The sequence below is a fragment of the Protopterus annectens genome, chromosome 6.part0 (genome assembly GCF_019279795.1).
Source record: "Protopterus annectens isolate FY-2018-M chromosome 6.part0, PAN1.0, whole genome shotgun sequence".
Lineage (NCBI taxonomy): Eukaryota > Metazoa > Chordata > Ceratodontiformes > Protopteridae > Protopterus > Protopterus annectens.
This window is the reverse complement of record NC_056737.1, coordinates 1,999,464,349-1,999,481,541: the sequence shown is the minus strand read 5'-3', so window position 1 is coordinate 1,999,481,541 and position 17,193 is coordinate 1,999,464,349. Positions and strand designations below refer to the sequence as shown.

At 37.8% G+C, this 17,193-nt stretch overlaps 1 protein-coding gene across 2 annotated transcripts in view; it reads left to right on the top strand.

Moving 5' to 3' along the window:
* The window catches only part of OSBPL6 (oxysterol binding protein like 6), a 1,023,860-nt gene that overhangs the window by 414,932 nt on the left and 591,735 nt on the right, over nt 1–17,193 (top strand). For both annotated transcript variants that reach the window (XM_044075314.1, XM_044075313.1), the window contains exons 5-8: nt 1,674–1,787; nt 1,895–2,068; nt 16,149–16,281; nt 16,523–16,626. In XM_044075314.1, the coding sequence (XP_043931249.1) occupies nt 1,674–1,787; nt 1,895–2,068; nt 16,149–16,281; nt 16,523–16,626 (525 nt within the window). The remainder of the gene's footprint in view (nt 1–1,673; nt 1,788–1,894; nt 2,069–16,148; nt 16,282–16,522; nt 16,627–17,193) is intronic.

Here is a 17,193-nt window from a genome sequence, read left to right as displayed (position 1 = left end):
CATTCCCCTTTCAGGAATGAGTCTATATCATGTTGCCGAATTTTTAAAAGTTCGAAAATTTCAACGGAGATCTCCGTACAGTGCAGAATGGGAAGATCTCGGAATTGGTATATTTAAAGAACTGGCGGTGCGGAGGGCCCCCCTATTTAAACCATTCAGGTAGGTTTTTCTTTGGTTTATTTTTTTTTATTACATTTTTGAACTTTTAAAAGTTAGATCATATGGTGTTGACCATATGACGTTCAAACTTTTAAAAGTTCGATTATGTAATATAGACACTCAGGAATCATAGAAAAACTCACTAAACTAGGCATCAATCCCTATATCACTAGGTGGGTTGCAAACTGGCTCACAGATAGAACCTACAGTGTGAAAGTAGCTGACTCCAAGTCAGACTGCCGACCAGTCATGACTAGAGTCCCACAGGGTTCGGTCCTGGGTCCTGTCCTGTTTGGTATCTACTTCTTTGAAGTCCAGGCCAACATGAAGGGACTCTGGCTGACAAAGTTTGCAGATGATTGCAAGTTGGAAGCTATTATTAACTCCCCAAGTGATGTTGATATCCTACAGAAAGGTCTCACTAAGACCAGTGACTGGTGTTAGAACCATGGCCTTAAGATTAGTGCCAGAAAATGTGTCATCATCCCCTTTGGGAAAAACCCGGTTCCCATGAATTACCACATCAATGGTAGTCCACTGAACACAGAAGATGTTATAAGAGATCTGGGGACACAGGTTGACAGCAACCTCTCTTTTGACCACAACATTGCCACTGTGGTCAGAAAGTGGCACATCTCCTTACTAATGGTTTTGCATCCAGGAAGAAAGAGGTCATTGTCTCCCTCTACGCTTCCCTCATTAGACCAATCATCGAGTACAATGCCGCATTTGCCATGTACCTCACTAGCCACCTGCAACAACTGGGAAGCTGCAAAAGTACCTCACAAAGAGGATCCTAGGCCTTAAAAATTTGTTCTATATGGACAAACTCAAAAAACTCCAACTATTCTCTCTCTCATATTGTCTACTTGACTTCCAAAGCCATGTCTGACCCAGCTCTGTTAGAAATGCTGCATCTAAAGAAATCCCAATTCTTCCGCACCACACATTCCAGAGACCACAACCTCATTACCACAATCAACAGAACAAGCTGGAGGGACAGGGTCATAACCCAGAGACTGCCCATGCTATGGAAAAGACTTCCCATACATGCCAAACAGAGCACCTCACTGGCCCTCTTCAAGAGAAATCTTAATGAGTGGATGGGAAATAGAAAATTCACCCTAGGGATCACTCCAGTGGCTCTACTCGACAGAGGCACTGGGAACTAAGGTTGGGTGGCACAATGCCAGGGTAATCCTATGGGCTAGGCTTGTAAAGGCTCCAGGGCCATTAGCCTAGTACACACCTATGAACCTATGAACATACAATGAAGATCAAATAAAAATGCACATGAATTAAGAGCAATATAAAAACATGTAATGTAAAGGTGATCTGAATTTTTAAAATGAGCATATATGTGTTATGGGTTAGTGGTCACTATTAATATGTTGTGGGAAGCAGCAGATATTTGCCTCATTTTCTGTGAACATTTGTAGAATACTTTGAGAAAGCTGAATGAAAGTTTATCATATCATCCTGCTGTAAATTAATTTACATCTCACTCTTTTCAGATTCAGAAAAGTAAACTACATGGCAGCATAGATGTTGGTTTGTCGGTGATGTCAATAAAGAAAAAAGCTAGAAGAATAGACCTTGACACAGAGGAGCACATCTATCATCTTAAGGTTTGTAGATTATTTTGCTCTTTCGATAAGTCAGAGAGAGATTAAAAGAACATGAAATAAGCAAGAGTGACTTTTTAGAATTCTTACATATGTTATCATTGCTGCAGGTGAAATCCCAAGACATGTTTGATGGCTGGGTAACAAAGCTACGACATCATCGTTTGTACCGTCAGAATGAAATCGTTAGGTCTCCACGAGATGCCAGCTTTCATATGTTCCCCTCAAGCCCCACCACAGAGTCTTCTCCAGCAGCAGCTCATGTTGGTCCTCTGGATGGAAAGGTAACTGTCTTTAGTACCAGTTGTGTGACTAAACAGAGTCTGGAGTAAACAATATTGTATCCAGGTGTGTCAGAATGAAACCACTTCTCATTTAATTGGGAATGCTTCTGCTAGATAAAAAACAGTATGGGTGTACGTATGCAGGGATATGTACTTTTGGTGTATTCTGAAGCACAAGGCCAAGCTTAGTGTTTCCGTTTTCCTGCAGACTTCACTCATCAGGTGTACCTGTGCCCTCGAAACTCTGGCATGCTTATGAAGTTAACATTTTATAAGAAAACAGTGGGAAGGATTCAGGAATATAACTCGGGTTGTATTTCATGGGGAATATTTTGTGGTTAGACTGGAGTGTCTGTACCCCTAATACACTAGATGATTTTACATGTAGATAAGCAAGGCTGTGCTATGTGCTGTCTTGCATGAAAAATTACTTTGGGCTGGCAAGTTGTTAAGAAGGAGAGCCCCACTAAATGTGGCGTGGGGACAATAAACTAGAACAATGCTAGTGGAACTACCGGGTCACTTGCAGTTAAAAAAACTAGGTGATCTAGGATGGATCAGTTTTTATAATCAGATACACTGGTTTGCACATAGTTATCAAAGCCAGACAGTGATGTGGCTGGAAGCAAGAGGTTGCCTTTCCTTTAGACTTTACAGTATACTGTCATATTAGTAGGTATAAAACCATATCAGTGTTTGTTTATATATATATATATATATATATATATATATATATATATATACCAAGCTGGTTCCTGCTGCAATGCTGCTGCTGTACTTAAAGCATGCTCCTGCAGTCTATGATATGTCATTGTGCACCACCAAACACTAAAACAAACCACGTCCACCACTGAACAAACCACATCCACCACTGATACTGAGCATGTTCATATCACTACTGCCTTTAGCAATTTGGACTTTATTAGTAGAGATAAACATGAGTATCTAATTAGTTCAGTTTTATATATGCTTGTTTTCAAAAACAGTTGACTTTTACCTTTGGTAAAAACTGTGTGCCTGTGAGCTACCACATAGGTGGTAGTCTACTTAACACCAAAAGTGTGATAAGAGACCTTGGGACACAGATGGACAGTAGACTCTCCTTTGATAATCACATCACCATAGTAGTCAGAAAATCCTTCTATATGGCACAGCTCATCACAAAAGGTTTCTCATCCAGGAAAAAAGAGGTCATTGTTCCCCTCTACTCGTCACTCATTAGACCCATTATAGAGTACAACGCCCCTTTTGGTATGTTCCTCACAAGACATCTACAACAACTGGAAAGGCCGCAGAAATACCTCACAAAGAGGATTACCGGCCTCAAACAGATGCCATATGCAGACCATCTTAAAAAACTCCAGCTTTACTCTGTCGCATATCGCCTACTCAGAGGCGATCTCTGTCTAACATGCAAAGCTATGTCAGATCCAGAGCTGTTGGACATGCTCCACTTAAAGAAATCCCAGTCCCTCCAAGCTACATGCTCTAGGGACCTAAACCTTGTCACCACAATAAACAGAACATCCGGGAGGGATAGATTCCTGTCCCAGAGACTTCCCATACTCTGGAACAAACTACCTATCTATATCAAACAAAGCTCCTCATTAGCACCCTTCAAGAAAAATCTTGATGATTGGATGGAAAATAGGAAATTCATCCCGGGGATCACCTCTGTGGCTCTGCTTGACAGGGGCACAGGAAAATAATTTTCTGGGTGGCGAAAGCCAGGATACCTTTTTGGCTAGGCTTATATAGGCCCTAGGACCAATAGCCTAGTACCTACCTATGAACCTATAAGAAAACTAATATGTCATATCAGTCCCACATTTATTAGTGGATATAACAGGGAAAATCTAATTAGTTGCATTTTGTATAGTGTTTCTATGTTGACATTTCAAAAGACATGATATATTATAATAAAAACTATAACAAAAAAATTTAAATGAGTGTCATTAGTAGTAAATGAAATTCATGCTTTGTAACATAAACAGATTCAGTGAAACAGTCCCAGATTGTTTGCTTTACTGTTCATCATTTCCCTCTTCTGGTTAGTATTTAAATCTTTGTCTGGTTGTTCACACAACCATAGAATTGCAGATCGTATTTAGTATGTTGCTTCTGTAGGACCTCCCAAAGTCTACCATGGATGAGATAATGAATGGGAGATAAATGGGTTAGAATCAGCTCATTTTAATTCCTGCAATTATAGAAGGCTAATTCCAGGTGTGTATGTTTTCTGTTAATGATGTTGCTTCTGTAGGAACAATGTACATGTATTCTGGAGTTTTTGCATCTTAAATATGCTCTTTCTGAAAGGTACTCCACTGTAATATAGTTAATAACACATTTGTCCATAAGTCCCTTAGACCATGATTGGTTGAGGGATGGCAGACAAGATGCACAATGGTATATGTGAAGAAACTATTAGAGCTTGGGACACTGCATTTTTATATTATTCTTTTTAGTCCCCATTTCCCCCACCACAAGTGAGCATCAAGCCATATATCCAACTTTCCTGTTCATTCCTCCCTACCCCTGGCAAAGGAACATTTGATAGCCAAGGCCAGTGGCTGCCATTCTGTAGAAGATTAGGTTTATTGATGGTGCTAGCAGTCTTCCTTCTGTCATCCTGCACACACTGCAGTTGCACACTTCTGTACTCCTGCAGTGCTCACCTGGACTACTTGTGTTTTCTGAGTAGGGCTGTTTCCTCCATGTACTGTGCATTGGATCACATGACTGGTAGTAGCCACAGTAGTACCTGCACTCAGATCATTTGGAAAATTGTGCAGCTGCATCCCTACACCTCCTTGAGCTGGCCCTAATAGGGCATTACTTCTCCAGGAAATAATGCCACGCTGATCATTTCTGAAATAAGGCATTTATTCATTAAAATAAATACACACATCCAGAATGTCAAAAAAAAAAAAAAAAAAAACAAGAAATATCTGTCTTTCTCCTGATATATCAAGAGGTAACTTAAAAACAAAACAGAAATTGTTTTAACATTCTTTTTTAGACTCAGACACTGACAAACAGTACTGTACCAATTAGAAGATTTAGTGTAGTGATCTTATCAATGCAAAAGTCTTGTCTGCATTTTACAACTCTTTCTAAAATGCATCTTAGGGGAGAACATGTCCTTGCCAGGATTAAAACCAGTTAGCTATCCAGATTAACTCAGCCAGTCTTCCTATAGCCTTTCTATAGCTATAACAAGTCTCCGAGAATAAGGTATTCAATCAAGAGAGTTTGACCATCAGATAAAGCCATAATTAACCATAAGTAGCTGCAGTGGTATGGTGGTAGCGTTGTTACCTCACAGCAAGAGGTTCTCCCGTTCGATTCTCGGCTGGGCTTGGGAGTGCCTTCTGTGTGGAGTCTGCATGTCCTCCCTGCAGATGGGTAGCGTTCGAAAGACATGCGTGCGTAAATGGGCGTGCTTTCGTTGAAGATGGGAAGTCAAGCTGGGGCATCGAGCTGGCACCTCGGCGTTTCATAAAAATCTACTGCCAATCATTAGCGGACCGGAGTTCCACTGTGGCGACCCCTTACCGGGAAAAGCCGAAAGACAAACAGCAACAACAACCATCCTTCATTTCTTCATGTCATCATGACACTTACTAAAGCACGGTTCTCAGAAGGGAAACTGTAGATGTTATATAATTATTTACAAATTAGGGCTAGTTGAAAACATTGCATCTAATAGTGGTATATGTGATTTACCTTTTATTTGGATATGATGCTACATAAAATAAGAACTAAAATTACTTTTATTTATATTTCTCATTAATAGATTAGCTGTATGGTATGCCAGACTAGTACAGAAATGATCACCTGGTTGAGAGTAAAGCTGTGGTTACATTTATTCGACACAGTTGCCCAAGTGATAATGCGTGAGTTGATAAATAGTGGTGGGAATAGGTACCTATAACTTTATTCTTCATTACAAGATAATGAACGTTGGAAATGTTTAAAATATTTTCTTACATATTTTTTGTACTGAAACAGGTCCGTGGAAAAAGCTGTAGCTTGCACTGTACCTTAGTAAATGTAATGACATATATGCAGTGCATTGGTGGATTACAGTTTGAGCCATTCATAGTCAAGAGTCAGATCATGGCCGAATGGGTCCCCTCCTGCATCTCTACCCCAACATCCCCAACCAGCAGCCATTCCAGTGTGCTATTACTTGCCTCTAGCCCCAGTTAACATACAAAATATTCAAACCTCTCAGTGTACACACTATTTTCTTCTTTCCTTCTAAAATTATTACAGATATTTGGATTTAATTTAAAACTTTTATTTCAAATTTTGTAGTAGAAACACTGATAGCTGTTTACTAAACAAAACAAAACTGATTTGTAATGAAAATAGACTTAGTCTAAGCAATAGTAACTTCTTTGCCTTGGAACTCACAGTCATTGAAACCGCGTTGAAATGTACATTCAAAGCAACTGCCTCTGGCCAGTGGTGGATTAAGTGCACCTTTATGCTGTTTTCAAACCATGGGCCCCCTGCAGACATTTTTAGGGCCATGCATATCTGCAAAGTGAAGGATTTAGTATAGAGAGTTTAACTTTGATAACATCACAGCAAGATAGAGCAATAAATCCCCAAAATAAGTTGAAACAAGTGGAGTGGGAAACATCTGAACAGTTGCCATATGAAGATACTTTGTAGTCTTCCATAGGAAACCAGTACAAAATTTAATCTGGAGTTGCACAGCAAGGGAAGGAACAGGAAACTTTGGCAAGTCTGACACAGTTAATGTTGTGGAGTGATAGCCCAGTGAGTTCCCATATGAAAGAGCAATAGACGACATAGGATGAAATTGAAGAGAATGTGGCACAGAAGGTGCTCTGGAACTTTCTGTAGAATGCCTGCAGGAAGTGGAGAACAAAGAATGTGCCCTCAGTTTAGAAGAAAATGATCTAAGAGAAGAGTTGCTTGATTTAATAGAGATGGGCAGACATATTGAGATTAATGAAGGAAATTGACTACAGAAAGTCAATAAAGCCCAAAAAGTTAGACGTTTAATAAAACAAACGAACACAGTGATTAGGACTGATCATAGAGATTCATGTGATATAACAGAAGTAAATATGATATGTTACTGTACAGTCAAATTAATAACAGATAAAGTCTTATGACAAAAACACAGGGCAGTAAGGGAAAGGAGGGAGAGAAATCAAATGCCACCATGGAAGTATCAAACAGAGAAAACTGTAAAGCAATTAAGACAAGAAGTATCACTGTTAGAAGAGTATAGAAGAGGGAACAGATCAATAAAATACTCAAAATGATAGCTGTGGTAAAAGCAATGCTCATTATCAGAAGAGATCAGGATCTATCATGCACTATTGCAAATAATAAACTAAAAATATCAGCACAGGCAGAAAAATGTAGATGATATGCAGATAAATATAGAGGAAAAGTACAAAATAAGCAATTTATTGATGCACCAAAAAAGTTTTACAAAGAATTGGGAAACAAGGCAAAAAGAATTGAAAGACCACCAAAAAAAGAAGAAATAGATACACTTTGGAGAAATGTCTATGAAGATCCCATGGAACATAACAAAGATGCTAAATGGATAGAAGAAGTAAAAGAAAGAATACAAAGTTCAACTGTTCAGGATATGAAATGGGATGAAGTAACAGCCAGAGAGTTTGAAACAAAGATAAGAAAAGCTCCTAATTGGAAAACACCAGCCCCAGATGCAGTACCTAACTTATGTCTAAAAGTATTAACATCTCTACATGAAGATTTAGCCACAAGTAAGAACTATTTTTATGAGTACCCTGAACAGACACCATCTTGGTTAACAACAAAAAAAACAAAAGTCCTACTTAAAAGTGACCCTGCAAGCTGTCCTAAAAACTATAGACCAATAACCTACCTTCTGACGACATATAAAATATACACTGCAATTGATGCTGACAGAGTTTACAGTCATTTAGAAGAAAACCCAATCATGGCAGTAGAACAAACAGGTAACAAAAGAAGGTCATATGGAACAAAGGATCATTTGTTATTAACAAAGTCATAATGGAAGAATCTAAGTATGGCATGGATAGACTACAAAAAAGCATTTGATAGTATTCCACATTCATGGATAAAAGAGTGCTTAAAAATGAATATGATACACCCTATACTAATTGATTACATTACAGTGACCATGAAACAGTAGCAAATGACTTTGCAGTTAAGCCACGAAAAAGGACAAATTATTATTCAAAGGGGGATATTCTAGGGTGACTCATTGTCACCGCTGCTCTTTTGTCTTGCCCTTAACCCATTAAGCTGCTTACTTAACAGATTAGATCATGGCTACAATTTGGCTCCCAGAAAACATTTAAAGACTTCTCATCTTCTTTTTGTGGATGATTTAAAACTGCATAGTTCATCAGATGAGGAACTGAAAGCACAACTTCAAGTGGTCAAAACTTTTTCATATGGTGTAAGAATGTCATTTGGTCTTGATAAATGTGCAAAAGCAACCTTTAAAGCAGGAATATCTGCAGCACCAAGAAAATGTCAGTCTGGAACAGGAATGTGATATAAAAGAACTTGAGCAAGAGGGAGTGTATAAATATTTGGGAATTAAAGGATCAACAGTAAAACATGAACGAATGTGAATAAAACGTAGTAAGGAATATTTTAGAAGACTAAAATTAATACTGAAAACAGTATTGACATTTAGAAACAAAGTCCAAGCTATAAACCAATTTGCTCTTCCTGTCCTAACTTACAGTTTTGGAGTGATTGACTGGCCCCAAAAAGTGTTGGTTCGGTCGGACAGTAAAACAAGATGGATGCTTCATGCTCATCAAATGATTTATAAAAATCAGTGTATACCAAAACTATATATTCCTCCTTCTGAAGGAGATACAAGGCCTCATTGAAATTGTTTACATGTGTCGATCTGCAGTTGTAGGACTGCGTGCATATCTGCTGACCTCACAAGACCCAAACGTAGTGGAAGTTTTAAAACATGAAGACAATAAATCTAAGATGACTTCCCTGCTTAGTTTAGCAGAAGTATATCGCTGTCAAGTGGGAATGGAAATCAAACCGGAAGTAGATAAAAATCATGCAGCAACTGAATGTGCTAAAAACTCGAAAGAAAGCATATAAGATGAAGGATCAGATGAGAAGGCAAGAACTGTGGAAAATGCATAGTTCCAAGTATTAAAAACTATTGGAACAATTTCATGTTGATCAGGAGCAAACACAGGAATGGTTAAGGAGAGGTAGGTTTAGACCAAAGGACGAAAGGTTGATATTGGTGGCCTAAGATAGTGGACTACATACACTTTGGTTTACAAAGTACATTGAATATGTGGGAGAAACAGACAAATGTAGGTTTTGTAAAACAGAATTGGAAACACTTGCACGTCTTGTTGCTGGTTGTGATATACTAATGGAAGAAGGACTGCATACTGAAAGAGATAATAATGTTGCAAAACTTTTACATTGGGGATTGTGCAAACACTGTAATAATTAAGTAACTGAAAAGTACTAGAAACATGAGTCACAATGCATTATAAAAAATTATGAAGTTTATATCACATGAATCACCCATTACCAGCAGTTCAAAAAATAGATGCAAGAAAACTAGATATAGTAGTCCATGAAAAGAAGACAAAAGTAGCATTGATCATTAAATTGTTACACCTAGTGACTACAGTGTCTTACGTACAGTGAGACACAAAGTCATAAAATACCAATATTTGCAGGCAGAAATGAGGGCAATGTAGATGAAAGATACACAGACATTTCCAATAATATAGGAGCAACGGGTCTTATAAAAAAAATTTACAATTTTATTTAGATATGTTAGTGATAAATGTAACTCCATATGAATTGCAGAAGGAGTCATTACTAGCCACATTGCGGGTGATGCGAAGAGCATTTCTGGCTAACATCAACGACTGAAACAATACTAATTTTGTGAACTTTTATTATATTTTGACTTAGGAATGGGGTCCATTCCCATCACGGTATTACAAACCCAAAAGACTTGGAGAAATTAAAAAAGGCAGACACTCTAATTCCACTATTTCCTAATACAGCCCTGGCATACATGGGTTCCACACTGTTGGTGCTGGGTCACCTACACATTTCCATACATGCATAAGTTCTGTTACAGCTCACAGCTGAGCTGCTTGCTGGGCATGTACCATGACTGTTCCTGCTACCTTTCTAGGATTACCAGTCTTCATCAGGTGTCATTCTTGCAGCATACTGGATTACCTCTGTCCCCACAGGATTGTTAGATCAGTGACTCCTGTGCTCTGTCCCTCCCATTGGATCCGTCACTGCCAGATTTGCTAAATTGATCCCTGTTGCCTCCATCACTAAGGGCTTTTCCTTTCTGCACCATGGAGACAACTACAAGCTTTTCTTTTCAGATTAAGAATATTGCTTTTTTGTCAATTTAAGTAAGTTCTGGACTTTCAGGCTGCAGGGTATATAAACAGAAATCAATTAACATGTGTCTAAGATAATAAGGAAATCATTCTATGTTGTTCAACTTATAAGTTAGGGTAAGGCATCTTGATCCAAGGAAGTCATTGTTCCACTGTATTCAGCCCTCATCAGTTGCATCATTGACTACAATATTCCCTTCAATATGTACCAGACCAGGCACATGCAGCAACTAGAATGTCCACACATGTTCCTCACAAAAAGAATGCAGGACATAAACGTGTCCTGTGCAGATTGCCTAAAACCCCTATCTCTATACTCTGTTTTCTACAGAATGTTGAGAGGCAGTCTTTGTCTGGCATACAAGCCATCCTTAGTTCTCTCTCTGAAGAACCTTTTCCTTATCTGCAAAACAGCTATCATCAGAATTACTTGATCTAGGGATTTAAACTCTGCTTGTGGCATAAATAGGACATGTTGGAGGAAGAGGTGTGTGTCTCAGAGAATTCCCCTTCTCGGGAATAGGCTTCCCATCCTTGTGAAGCCAAGCTATTCCCTAACCCTATTCAAGATAAATCTAATTGGCAGTTGGTCTAGAGGATCAAGGAGTGGTTAAGGAGTTGTTTCTTGTGGTCCAGTGGTGCAAGGTTTGATTCCATCAGCCTGCTTTGCCAAACTGTGTAACTGAGCAAGTCACTTAACCAGACACTGCTCCCAGGCTGAGTCTGAAAAAGGTCCTTGGAGATCAGTCCTATACCTCACAAAATAAATACCAGTAAAAATAAAATCAGGACCACTTGATGGTAAATCTGAAATATACCCTGGGTCTAGCAGCTTTGTCTCATATCAACAGAGGCAGCCTATAACTCTTGTCCTGGCTTACATATACCCCCTATAAATAACCTCTGTGACACATGAAATTGCAGGATAAATTTGGAATGCTTGGCTAGGCTAAGGACCCCAGTGGTCATGTGCCTAGTATGGACCTATGGGCTTATGAGCCTGTGAACTCTAGTAAAATGCTGAATCTCTGTTTTCAGTATGTAGGCATTCATGCCGCTTAATAACATGCTGTTTTATAAAGATGAGCACACATTCCCAAGTGGAGCGCTTCAGTGACCAGTTACTCTATAAATGGTACACAAGCACGAAGCAGTAACACAGGAACAGCACTTCAAACCAACTTGAATATTTATGCTACAGTAATATAAAATACATAAAACATATATTCCTCACTTAGTTGATTTTTATGGTATTTCTTAAATTCAATTTGAAATAAGAGTTTGCAGTTTTCTCTTCAACCTTACCTATTTTCTGTACCCTTCCATCTTCCTGTAGAACTTTACCTTTTCATCTTGCCTAACTCAACATTTTTTTTTAAGTTTTGTTGCTATATTTAATAGCATCACCACTTGCAGTAGTACAGTTCATGTGCTGCTACTACTGTCTCCTTAAAGAAAACTTACTGAAACTAAGTATATGACATCAGTGTTTACTAAATCTTTGTCACCAGTTTAAAACTCTACCTTGCTATACTGTTACCAAAAGAAAGCCTTACACAAAAGATGCAGATGCATAACTAGCCTGGTCAGTACTGACCTGGGAGTACAGCTGAAGACTACATCTATGAGCTATTATAAGAACATCATTCTGTAGTTTTGAGTTTGCATCCATTGGTCAGTACTCTTATTTACTGTACTTGTTTGGCCTGAGGGATCTCCTCTAACAATATTATATGTCATATTATGGAGAAAAGCAATGGTTAGTAACATCATTGAGTCTTTGGACCACTGGAGGATTAACAGAAACTAGAAGTCATTCTACTGAATAACAAAAAGAGCATGCCCTTACATAAGATCTCATAGGCCTTAGCTACCCCATTTAGGTGTTCTTTTCTGACTCCTTCTCCTCTTTGTGTGTCACTGATCCCTGTATGCCTGAATATGCTAAGTGGATGCTTTTCATTCAGCCTTCCTCTGAGTATTCACTAACATGATGATGTGATTTCTAGGATGTCAGTAGAAATGCTAAAATCTTAGCTGTTTCTCACTGGTACTTTATAGAAGAAAACATATACCATTTTACTTCTGAAGAACTTATCTGTTATGTTAGCATATACTTATTCTTTCTTCATCAATTTATATCGTCCACTTGCATATCTTTCTCTTGTCTCATTTGGTCTGCTCAATATCCCTGTTTCTTAGTCAAAAGGTTTACACTAGTTAATATGTTTCAATGGTGAAAATAAAGAGACTGCATCTATATCTATATCTATATCTATCTACACACACACACAAAGTCACACACACACACACACACACACACACACACATATATATATATATATATATATATATATATATATATATATATATATATATATATATATATGCATCTACTTTGGAAGCTCAACTTTCAAAACTTCAAACGTCTTAAAGCAGAGACCATAACATCAAAGTTTTAAAAGTTTAAACCTTCAATAAAAAAAATAAACAATATTTTTTATGTTTATGCAGGAGGAAACACCCCTGCACCCCAACACCCCCTGCTAATTAAATATAGCAACTCAGAGATCGTACTACAGTAAAGAGAACGGTAAATGTCCCGTTCCACACTGTACGTTAATCTCCATTTAAACTATTTCAGTATCCAAAATTCAGTATAGTGCCTCACCTAAGTCCTGCCAAAGCATAAAAAAGAGACCAAATGCAGAAAAAATCGTGGCAGAACACAGCTTGAAGTCCAAAATGAGTTTAATAAAAGCACATAAAACTCAGACACAGAAATCTCCAGGAAGAATGAGCGCTTTCGGGTAACACCCTTCATCAGATTGACAAACATTCTCATTCTAACAGAATTTAAACACATTAACTACCAATAAAATTTGATAAAATCAGTAACAGACCCACCTATTCCTAAGGGCGGGCTTCAATGGAACATTTTCATTCAAACCTGGAGGTCTATGATCCATAAGCTCAATTATCCATTTAGCTTCTATTAGTTCTGTATGTTGTTTTATATCACCCCCCCCCCCCCATACTGCTCAGCTTGATATTTACAATGGCTCTAAACTTGAAATGTGTTGGATTTTGTTCAATGTGTTTAAACAAAGCATTATGTACATCATCATTCCTGATAGAACTAAGATGTTGTAAAATCCTGACCTTGAAAAAAACAGTTGGTTTTCCCCACATAAAAACTACAGCATTGTTGACACTCTGTTAAATAAACAAGGTCTTTTGTCCTGCAGGTGGCTCTAGCCTTAAATTCAAACAGCTTACCAGTGACAGGCTGTGTATAGATGGTATTCTGATCAATGTGAGTGCAAGCTTTACAAGTGCCACAAGGAACACTACCTGGTTTACTCTTAAAGGGAAGAGAGTAAAAATGTCTCTCTTTGCCAAGAATATCCTTGAGGTTCTTATTTCTCCTAAAGCCAAAAATAGGCTTGTTCCCAACAATAGCTTTGGTACCTTCTTCACTGGTCAAAATATTCCAGTTTTTTGCTACTATGTCACATATCCCCTTAATATTACTACTGTATGTGAACATAAACTTGAACCCTGGTGCTTCACGTCTGTTCCGAGGACCATCACAAGTGTTATTTCATAGCCATGGTCTAAATCTCCTCCTATTAGATGCTGCTTCAACACCTGTGACCTTGTTGATGATGGTAGATTTGTATCCTCTATCTAAAAAATGCCCTTGCAACCTGGCTACCTCATCTTCATACTGTGAATCATCTGTACAAATCCTCGACAACCTACCTACTTGTCCCTGGACGATGTTGGGAAATGTAAACCTGGGGTGCATGCTGTTAAAATGCAAAAGTGTATTCTTCCAGCAGTCCTTTCTGTACAAGCGAGAAGAAAAACCCATATGAAGTTTGAAGTTTTGAAACTTTGAGCTTCCAAAGTAGACCCATATATATCTAAATCTATATATATATATATATATATATATATATATATATATATATATATATATATATATACACACACATATATATATATATATATATATATATATATATATATATATATATATATCTATACATATACATATGTGTGTGTGTGTGTGTGCGCTTGTGTGATGTATGTATACAGGTTTACTATCAAAACACAGAATGAAGATTTGGCGGACATGGGAATGTCAAAAGTCATTACGCTGCCTCCCGTGTTGCCAACCTTCATTACTATGAGTGTTGTGTACAGCAAATGCCACTGTGCATTCACACATACGTAGTAGATGACTCGCGTAGAGATCGCTCTACAGTGGGGATTGGAAAATTACCCTTTTCTCCACTGTAGTGCGATCTCAGAGTTGGAATATATAATTTGCCGGGGGTGTGGGGGTTGCAGGGATTATGTGATGCCATTTGTAGTACTGAGCTGTAAAAAGAATGTCGAAAGTGCAAATGCGATCTTTTCGCTACATGCACTTTGACATTCTTAACTCATTAGTATGCAGGAAGTGGGTTTGCGAATTCGAGTATTTGAACTTTTTTGTGTCATTTGAAAATTTGATAGTAAACTGTGTATACATTTATATATATATATATATATATATATATATATATATATATATATATATGTGTGTGTGTGTGTGTGTGCGTGCATGTGCGGTGTGTATACATATATATATATATATATATATATATATATATATATATATGCATACACATACACACACACACACACACACACACACACACACACACACACACACACACACACACACATATATATATGTGTGTGTGTGTGTGTGTGTGTGTGTGTGTGTGTGTGTGTGTGTGTGTGTGTGTGCGTGTATGGGTGGTTCTATGCGCAACACTGAATCATTCCTGACTGAAGTTCATAGTATCAAAATACTGATGACAAAAAGACTGAAAACTAATACTGCAATGAAGACACTGTATCCTGAATGAAACACTGCTAAAGAGAGAAAGAGCACAAACAGTGACACATAAGACTGCTCCAGCATTGATACCGTCAGTACTACAGACTTTTAAATCCAGGTTGGTGACCCCTTTTTCATCACCTTCACTATTGATTTATTCTTGCTTGGAAGTCAAATAGCTTCTAACATTAGTACAATGAGTGGCCACATCTGACCTCAAATATTGCCATAATTTCCAATATTGTATGACTTTGGAGTAAGAATAATTAATCATTGAGGATGCTGGGGGTTGACACCCCTGCATATATACTGCTGTACAGACTATGGTCTTCACAGTTGTGTTTTCAAACTTAAATTCAGCATTATTGGTATAACATATGTTAGTTTTTTATTTTGTTTTAAAATTTCTGCATTTTGGATGTTGATATTGTGCAGTTCAGTGAGGTGTGGTTTTAAGTAGGGTTCTAGCGTGTGTGTGTGTGTGTGTGTGTGTGTGTGTGTGTGTGTGTGTGTGTGTGTGTGTGTGTGTGTGTGTGTGTATGCGTGTGTGTGTGTGTGTGTGTGTGTGTGTGTGTGTGTGTGTGTGTGTGTGTGTGTGTGTGTATGTGTGTGTAGATGCTAAGTGTGTCTGAATGCCTTTATACTTTGGGTGATTTCAGCATGTTGTTAATAGTGCAGAGTTTCTATACACACAGATCTAGAAACATTCAGAGTCATATCATAAAGTATTCATCATTTTTATTAGACACAGCAGAACAACTTTTTGTGGCAGTCACCCTTGCCATCAAGCAGCAGTCTTACAGCAGAATACAACAATGGTCAAAGCAAAGTAGCAGCTTGGTTAGAAGAATCAGAAGAGATGGACAAATGTTCTGAAGGTGAGCAGAGCTTTATTTTTTTATCCAGTAGATAAATAAACCCTTAATGGCAGAAGTGTCAGCTAGCCTGTATCATTGTATACATTAAATCTAGGCTTACAAATGGATGACTCTCTAATACTGTATCTTTTTATAAGTTTCTAACAATTTTTGAAAATCTCGATTACTTTCTGTACTAAAATTAAATTCCAATAAATTAAAGTCTGTTAGACTTATGTTACAAATATTCTGTTTGCATTAGATCTCACTCATTGCCAATCCAGTCTCATGGAACTTAGTAAGCTCTTGCAGAGTCTGGAAATGCTTCAGAGGACGCAGTCTGCCCCCAACTTCACAGACATGCAGGTTAGTTTTAATATAGTATGTACAGATTTCAGAACTGGGGTCACTAATTTGTTCAACATAAATAAACTTCAGGAACTAAAGCAGAAACAAGTATTTGAGTGTTCACTTGAATACTGTTGTAGTTTTGACTTATCCTATGTACAATTTTATTTTACATTTTAAGCAACCTAGACCGATGATTTGTTGTTTATAATTCTTACTGTTGCATTGCTTTGATAAACAGTTTGATTGGTCAATATTTTTCCATAATAACTAAGCTGATGTTGCATACAGATAATGTGACATGCTAATGTATGTTTTTGCATGCTACAGCTTCCTCAAACATGAACTGTAACCGTTTCTAAGCAGATGAGAAATTAATGACATGTTGAACATTAGCTGTATTTAAAAGCACTGTCCCAGCAATTATACATCATAAATGAAGAGTAAAGTCTATAAAGCACTGTCCCAGCAATTATACATCATAAATGAGGAGTAAAGTCTATAAAGCACTGTCCCAGCAATTATACATCATAAATGAGGAGTAAAGCCTATAAAGCACTGCCCAGCAATTATACATGTCCCGGG